The 8841-nt window shown below is 50.3% G+C and overlaps 1 protein-coding gene across 1 annotated transcript; it reads right to left on the reverse strand.

The window, feature by feature from the left end:
* Window positions 1-7170: 7170 nt before the first annotated feature.
* LOC128948288 (olfactory receptor 14I1-like) lies at window positions 7171-8103 on the reverse strand. The gene has a single exon (XM_054292937.1). The coding sequence runs from the start codon at window positions 8101-8103 to the stop codon at window positions 7171-7173; it is 933 nt and encodes a 310-aa protein (XP_054148912.1).
* Window positions 8104-8841: the final 738 nt, after the last annotated feature.

Below are 8841 nucleotides of genomic sequence, written 5' to 3' on the forward strand. Positions count from 1 at the left end.
ATAGCAGTATTTTCACAATACATTTAAACAGGGGGAAAAAAAAAAAAGTAGTCCAGTATCCCCAAGAGAAGATCTCTATTTGCTCTATTTGCAGAGATAAAAATAATTTAAAAAGTAAAAAAAAAACTTTTACACTTAAAGAACTCATCTTTAAAAAAATAACCCATAAGTCAACATGGCCCATCTATAAGCTGTAAAAAGGCTTGTAGCAAGAAAAACTTCACAATAAAAGAGTTCCTCAGACAAAGGTTATCCATGTCAGAATTAAGAATAAAAAAAAAATTTTTTTTCTTCTTGTAAAAAAATCTCCATAACATTTACAAGAAAAATTTCTCTCCCAAAGTAAATTTAAAAAAGACTATTCTAGAAATAGTAAACCAACTAGAAATTTTAAGTTTACTTTACATTGGCAGTAAAAAGAAAACTTTATAAAGAAAAAAAAAGTATTCTACAGAATTTATTTTAATTTTTACTACTTTTTTTCTTTTTGAATTTACTTTTAGTAAAAATTTCTTGATAGCCTTTTAAAATGTTTAGTCCTACTTTACTTTTCTCCTAATCCTATCTCACAACAAAATAAATACATAAATAACAAACTGACACTAAAACCCACCACACTTATCAACACATTAATTAAGAAATCTCAAGATTAGAAAAATGTTAAATTAACCAAACCAAAACCACTACAATGTCATAATAAACCATTTGCCAAATTTTCTCTCATTGTCTAAAGTTCTCAGTAAGGGCTGTTTTTTTGTTTTGAGCCCCTGAGAATCTCTTGCTGGTATTTCTCCAGTGAGTTTAACTCAGAGGAGACAAACAATTGTAATTCCTCTAAAATGTCTCTTTGAGTGAGCTTTTTGGGGGGAGTCAGGGCTTGTCTGTCCTGCTTGGCACAGCCCAGGCAGGGCTTTCCCAGCCACATTCCACACTCCATTTCCCAGCTGGAGCCACTGGTGCCTCTGAGTTGTGCTGCCCAGCCCCAGGGATGCGCTCCTTTTCTGCCCATTCCCCCACGGTCTCTGGGCAGGGATGGCCTCAGTGGGGGCTGCTGACATCCTTGGCAACTTGGAGGCTGCTGCTGAATTTTCCTGCTCCAGAGGCTTGTTCAGCCTTCAGCTCTTCGGTGCAGGAATTCAGTGTCCCAGGGCTCATTAACATTCAGAACACCTTAACAAGCCAAGCCTCTGGGAATAATTATATATCAGTTTCCAAAAAATTTGTAGTTAAGTAGATCTCAGTAGTATATTCCAAGTGAACTCATAATATTTAAAAAGACAGTGAGAAAACATTTTTTAGATCTGGTTTAGAGTTTTTTCCTGTTAATTCATTGATGTGTGCAATCTCCAATTGACACTGAATCCAAGTACTTCCTCATGCAGTTTGAATAAATATTAAATCAAGATCATTCATGGCTGACAATCAATCAGACTCTGTCCCTACCCCCATCCCACCATTTCCCCCATCCAAGCCCTGGCACTCAGAGCAGCCTTGTGCAAATCTGAGCTCCCTCCAGCCCAGGCTGCACCTGCAGCTTTCAGCTCCTTGGCTCCAACTCCCACCTACTTTCCTTGGAGAAGGAGCTGCCTGAGACACAGAGGGATGTTCATTTGTTGTCAGCCAACAAAGCCAAGAGAAGACACAGCTCCATCAAATGCAAAAGTCATTCTCCTCCCTGGCTCTGCCCTGCTCCTGATCCCCACAGCCTGTCCTGTTTCCATCATCCCTCCATTGCCAGGGACTTTGTGGGACAAGAGAGCTCTGCTCTGGCTATAGAGGGAGGCCCAGGTGCCACCACCTCAGTGGGAACCACAACTCATCAGGTTTGTGTCCTTTGGGGGTCAGGAACTGGTGAGACTCCGAGGCACAGAAAGTTTCTCTTCATGGCCAACAGATCATAGTTGAACAGGATACAATTTAATAACAATCACAGCTATGTGCAACCTCCCAGCAGTATCTGATGAGTCCACCATCCACAAGTGATTTCCATACTAAAATTATTTAGACAAACATGGTTCTATGATCGATGTAAACACAATTAAGTCCTGGTATAAGGATGTTCATCCTGGAGTGGGTGTAAAACAGCTCGAACGATTCCTGATTTGCAAATCTGTCAGTGGGGGATGGAGAAAGGGAGGTCAGGCTGCTCTTGGTGTTGAGGAAATGCTGAAACCAGCCTGACTCATTTCATCTCCTCCTGTCCTGGCTGATCTCTCCTCTTTCCCCTTCCACCCATTGGCTTTTGTCTCCCACCAGCCCCACTGTGAAGAGCCTGGCTCTGTGTTCTCCATCCCCTCCTCACTGGCACTGCCAGGCTGGGATGAGGAGCCCCTCAGCCTTCCCTTCTCCGGGCTGGACAAGCCCAGCTCCCTCAGCCTCTGCTCACAGCCCAAGGGCTCCAGCCCCACCTTGAAGGCCCTTCCCAGACCCTGCTCCAGTTGCCAGACATCTTTCCTGCCATGGGCAACCCAACCCAGGCCACAGTGACCTGGATAATCCACGTCCTTGATGTCCTGGTCACACAGCCCTGGCCCCTTGTCCCCATGTCAGGCTCTGGGGTGGATCCTGTTGAACATCCTTTGGTGGAGGCTGTGGCTCCAGGTGGGCCGGGGGGATGCCGGGGGACAGGGACCCTGCTGGGCATGGGCAGCATTGGACTTGTTGGGAGAAACTGTGAGGGGGAGCTGGGGCAGAGTGACCAACCCAGTGACCTGACACAGCCCTGCTGGGATGTCACACAGCCCCTCTGGGATGTCACAGCCCATTCTCCAATGCCCCACAGATGGTCTGTGATGGAACAGCCTATCTGTGATGTCACAGCTGGCTGTGTAATGTCACAGAGGCAGTCTATGATGTCATAGCCCAATCTGTGACCTCATGTAACCAGATGATAAATTGTCTCCGCCAGGTGAACTCACACCTGGAGCTTGTTCTCCACAACCCCAGGCCTATGGAAACCACACAATGCCCATTGTGTGAGAAGGGCAACTGGAAGCTCACCAGCCTCAGTGTCCTGCCAGCTCAGCCAGGCCCACAGGAACATTGGGGTCCACGACCACCAGGGACCACCAGAGAGACCCCCAGGGTCTGGAAGAACACATGGATAAAGGGGAGAGGTAATATGTTATTGATTTTGGGGAAATTATTATCATATGTATGTCTAGTCTAGGACAATCAATGAATATGTGTGCAAAATACAGAATAGAAACAGCAACTTTCCTGTACTCAGCATGCACAGCTTTGGGAGGATCTATCCCTTGTGCATCCAGCTGAATGAAGAATGCTGCTTCTTAATGCTACATTGATGTTAAGGAGTTTTCTGTTTTACTAAATTTTTGGTAACAGTCCCACTGCCAAGGAAAGCTCTGTCTCCTTCTGTTCACAAACAGAGAAGGGCTGGTGGCAGATGTGGGGCTCGGAGGCAGCCTGGGGCACAGTGACCATGAAATAATCAAGTGTTCAATCTTCTGTGAAAGAAGGAGGGGCAGCAACAAAACTTCTGCACTGGAATTAGGAAGGGCAGACTTTGATCTATTTAGGAGTATGTGGAGTACTAAATCTGGTACTGACTTTTTAAGGGGACACAGGCCTTAAAAACCAAGGGATCCAGGAAGGATGGACACATTTCTAGAAAATCATCTTAAGGAGGAAGGAGCAGCCTGTCCCAGTGTGGCAGAAGATGAGCTAGTGACAAAAATGACTGGCCTGGCAGGGCATGGAGTTTTTGTAGGAACTCAGGGAAAAAGGGCCAGCAACTCAGGAAGTGTTTAAGGATATTGTTAGGTTATGCAGGAAGAAAAGTTGAGAGGTGAAAGCTCAATTAGAACTTAACCTGGCGGTTTCTGTAAGAAGAATAAAAAATGTTTTTATAAAAAGTTTATAGCAAAAGGAGGGAGAAGGAGAATCACAACCCTTTATTGATTGCAGTTGAGAACAGAGTAACTGAAGATAAGTAAAAGACTAAGCTACTTAATATCTTGTGTCAATTTTCAATATTAGGACAGGCTGTCCTCAGGACAAGTGCTCTGCTGAGCTGGTAGATGGGCACAGGGAGCAGAACAGCCCCCTGTAATCCAGGAGGAAGCAGCTGGTGACCTGCTGAGCCACTCAGATGCTCACAGGTGTGTGGGATCAGATGGGATCCATGGATCCATCCCAGGGGGATGAGGGAGCTGTGGATGATCTCCCCAAGCTGCTCTCCATCATTTGCCATCCGTGCTGGCTCAGCAGGGAGGTCCCAGAGCACTGGAGGTGCCAGTGTGAGCCAATCCCCAAGAAGGGCTGGAAGGAGGATCTGGAGAACTCCAGGCCTGTCAGCCTGACCTGGGTGCCCAGCAAGGTTATGGAACAGATCACCCTGAGTGCCATTACTGGCCACCCACAGGATGGCCGAGGGATCAGAGCCAGCCAGCGTGGATTTAGGGGTGGCTGGTCCTGCCTGACCAACCTGATCTCCTTTTATGACCAGGTGACCCACCTATGGATGCAGGAAAGGCTGTGGATGTTGTGTGCCTGGACTTCAAAGCCTTTAAAACCACGAGCCACAGAATTCCCTGGAAAAACTGCAGCCCATGGCTTGGATATGTTCACCCTTCCCAGGGTAAAGAGCTGGATGGAGGCTGGGCCCAGAGAGTGGAGGGGATGGTGCTGCACCCCACTGGTGTCCAGGCACTGGTGGTGTCCCCAGGGATCTGTGTTGGGCCCAGTCCTGTTGAATATCTTCACTGATGATCTGGGTGAGGGGATCAAGTCCACCATTCACAAATTGCAGATGGCACCAAGCTGGGTGTGAGTGTGGATCTGCTGGAGGGCAGGACAAGAAGACACAGCCTTAAGCTGCACCAGGCGAGGTTAAGGCTGGACAATAGGAAGAGGTTCTTCACAGAAAGGGTGAGTGGGCATTGGAATGGGCTGGCCAGGGGAGAGGTGGCAGAGTCACTGTCCCTCTCCAGTGGCACTTAGTGCCATAATCTGGGTGACAAGGCAGTATTAGGGTACTGGTTGGGCCTGATGATCCCAAAGGTCTTTTCCAGCCTATTTGATTCTGTCATTCTGTGATAACTGGGGGACACTGGGGCCATTGTGATACTGCAGGGCCTCATGGAACTAAGAGGACCATGGTGACACCGTGCAGGCCCACAGAACCAGGGGTCCACTGTGGTGCTCTGGGGCCAAATGGAGCCAGGGAGTGCATCATGAAACTCTGGGTCCTCGTGGCACCACAGAGGCCATTGTGACACTGCAGGGCCTTGTATAACCAAGGGGTTTCACCATTTTGACACTGCAAAATCAAGGAGACCATTGGGACACTCCACGGCCCAGTGGAACAAAGGGGCCTTTCTGACACTGTGGGGGCCCATGGAACCAAGGGGCTCCTGTGAAACTGCAGCACCAACGAGAACATTGTCACACTGTGTAGCCCCATGGAACCAAGGAGACCATTGTCATATTTCGGGCCCCATGGAACCAAGGACACCATTTGCTCTGCATGGTCACATGGATCCAAGGAGACCAGTGTGACAGTGCAGGGCCTGATGTGACCAAGAGGCCTTTGTGACACTGAGGGGCCCCATGGAACCAAGGACATCTTTGCAGATGTCACCAAACTGGGTGTGAGTGTTGATCTGCTGGAGGGTAGGAGGGCTCTGCACAGTGCCTGGGACAGAGTGGATCCAGGGGCCCAATCCAAAAAGGTGAGGTTTAGGAAGACCAAGTGCTGGGTTCTGCACTTTGGCCACAACAAGCCCTGCAGTGCTACAGGCTGGGGACAGAGTGGCTGGACAGCAGCCAGGCAGAAAGGGACCTGCAGGGACTGATGGACAGCAGGCTGGACATGAGGCAGCAGTGTGCCCAGGTGGGCAAGAAGGCCAATGGCTCCTGGCCTGCATCAGGAATGGTGTAGCCAGCAGGAGCAGGGCAGGGATTCTTCCCCTGTACTCAGCAATGGTTGGGCAGCACCTCGAGTGCTGTGTCCAGTTGTGGGCCCCCTGGAGTGGGCAATAAGAAGAAATGTGAAGCAGGGGGTATAAAGAAGGCAAATGTGAAGCAAAGGAAATGCTCAGGGCAGTTTGGGGGTGGCTGCCAGGCAGCCGTGGCTCTGAGCAACAGCGTCTGCAGTGGGACAGGAAGCTCCCAGCTGATGGGAACAAACTTTCTGGCTGACTGCAGAGGCCAGGACAAAGCTGAGTGGTTTCCCTGGTGTCCCCCAACCCTTGCTGGCCCCAGGGGCTGAGGGCATTTGTGCTCCTTCAGGTTCATGTCCCCACACCAACAGCATGGGGGTGCTCCCCCTGCTGTGTGCAATGCAAACAGTGGGTGCTGAGCCAGTGCTGCCGCGTCTGTGCCTGCAAGGATGGGGCGCCTGTTTAAGCTGGGGGAGAGGCCAGGGCTGCAGAGGGGGGATGTTGTTGGCAGCTGCATGAGGATGCTCTGGGACGCTGCCCTGGGCTGTGCAGCACACTGGGGATGGATCAGCCCCTGCTCTGCTGCTCCTTCCCGTCTGCCCCAGGGCCCTTGCAGAGCCCCAGCCATGCTGTTTGCCCCCAGCCTGCCCGCAGCCAGCCTGGGGCTGCTCACGGGCTTTTCTGTGCTGAGCATTGGCCTGGCTGTGTTCTTGAGAGAGCCTGGGCAAGGAGCCTGGAGCCCCCAGGCCCTGGCCTGAGGCGTCAGCGCTGCCCCAGCAGTGCCCATGGCCTTTCCCTGCTGCAGCCCCAGCACTGGCACCCCCAGGACTGTGCCTGGCCCCGAGAGCACTCAGGCCCTGCATCAACACCAGGGGCAGCAGGGCAGCGGGGCAGGGCCACGGCAGCAGCACTGGCAACATCAAGTGCTGCTGGTGCTGGGCACAGCTGCTGTGCCAGCACTGATCTGCCCCAGCTCTGCACACAGACATTGCTGCTGCAGCTCCAGAGAAGGCAACAAAAGGGCATCTCTGCAGAAAACTCTGCTGGGAGATCCTTTAGTTCCTAGAAAGCCACCAAGAACATAACTCATCATTGACACAGTCTGTGACCACAGGGAACGTGGAGAGAAACAAAATGAGGAATTGCTCAAACAATGACGTTTCTTTGAGGACAATATGATAAAACTAATATAAAGGAAAAAATCCACAATCAAACCATCAATAAGATGACTTTTATTACAAGTGATTGGCAGAAATTGGCCAGCAGTTTAATGTTTCTGAATGCATCCAGCCATCAGTCTCCACACAGAAGCCTTGAGCTCCTGGTTTCTCAGGCTGTAGATGAGGGGGTTCAGGGCTGGAGGCACCACCGAGTACAGAACTGACAGGGCCAGATCCAAGGAGGGGGAGGACATGGAGGGGGGCTTCAGGTGAGCAAACACTGAAGTGCTGAGGTACAGAGAGACCACAGCCAGGTGAGGAAGGCAGGTGGAAAAGGCTTTGTGCCGTCCCTGCTCAGACGGGATCCTTAGCACAACCCTGAAGATCTTCACATAAGAGAAAACAATGAGCACAAAACAGCCAAATACCAAACAGGCACTTACAGCAATGAGCCCAAGTTCCCTGAGACAGGATTTGGAGCAGGAGAGCTTGAGGATCTGGGGGATTTCGCAGAAGAACTGGCCCAGGGCATTGCCATGGAACAGGGGCAGGGAAAATGTATTGGCTGTGTGCAGCAGTGAATAGAGAAAGGCACTGTCCCAGGCAGCTGCTGCCATGTGAGCGCAAGCTCTGCTGCCCAGGAGGGTCCCGTAGTGCAGGAGTTTGCAGATGGACACATAGCGGTCGTAGCACATGATGGTCAGGAGGTAAAGCTCTGTTACACCACAGAACACAAAAAAGAAAACCTGTGCCGCACATCCAGTGTAGGAGATGGTTCTGGTGTCCCAGAGGGAATTGTGCATGGCTTTGGGGACAGTGGTGCAGATGAAGCCCAGGTCGCTGAGGGCCAGGTTGAGCAGGAAGAAGAACATGGGCGTGTGCAGGTGGTGGCTGCAGGCTACGGCGCTGATGATGAGGCCATTGCCCAGGAGGGCAGCCAGGGAGATGCCCAGCAAGAGGCAGAAGTGCAGGAGCTGCAGCTGCCACGTGTCTGCCAATGCCAGCAGGAGGAAGTGCCTGATGGAGCTGCTGTTGGACATTTGCTGAGGATGTACTTGGGGAGCTGTTCATGGAGAAAAGTCAGTGACAGGTTAGGAGGAACTTCTTCCAGCAAAATCAAAGCCTTTTCCTACAGACCCTTCTCCTGTAACCCTCTGACACCCATTTGATTTTCTAGCAGATTTTCCTTCAGCTCCTAATGGGGAGCCTTGACTGTTGGTGCCTTAGTGAGACTTCAGGTTCAGGGCAACTACATACAGTGTTTTTATAATTCAACATTGCTATGCAGATGTGGGAGGAGGACTGGGACCTGTCCTCATGTTCCACTTTGAAACCCTTTTAACACAGAAGGCCATGTTAACATCTGCACCGTCAGGAATGGGAAAGTCTGTTTAAATATTCTAGAGTTTTTTATACTCCTCTTCCCTTTCTCCTGCTGACTATTTTTGGATGTCAGAAACTCTCAGCATTTCTGCTGCCATCAGGGAGAACAGAGTGAGTTGTCTGAAGCAAGGTGGTGAGTGGAGAGTGAGGGGAGGTGGTCTGTCTCCAAGTCATGTCCCAGGTTTTGTGGGCTTTCAGCATTCTCAGACACAGGATGAAAATGCTCTGATGTTTCCTTTAAAAACCATCCTGATAATGCTGAGAGCATATGGATCCCCCACAGTCCACCAAATGTCCATCCCCTTCTTAGAGTCTCAGCCCCACATTTGCACCCAAGGGCATACAGGGCTCATTTCACCAACCCAACGGCATTTTCTCAACCTAGAACTTCTGTG

Source organism: Melozone crissalis, unplaced genomic scaffold, assembly GCF_028551555.1.
Source record: "Melozone crissalis strain CALT ecotype California unplaced genomic scaffold, PUWL_Pcris_2 ptg000120l_1, whole genome shotgun sequence".
In the NCBI taxonomy this organism is placed as follows: domain Eukaryota; kingdom Metazoa; phylum Chordata; class Aves; order Passeriformes; family Passerellidae; genus Melozone; species Melozone crissalis.

Bases quoted from the DNA above. Each gene is read 5' to 3' on its own strand.
- LOC128948288 (XM_054292937.1), bottom strand. From the start codon at position 8,103: ATGTCCAACAGCAGCTCCATCAGGCACTTCCTCCTGCTGGCATTGGCA.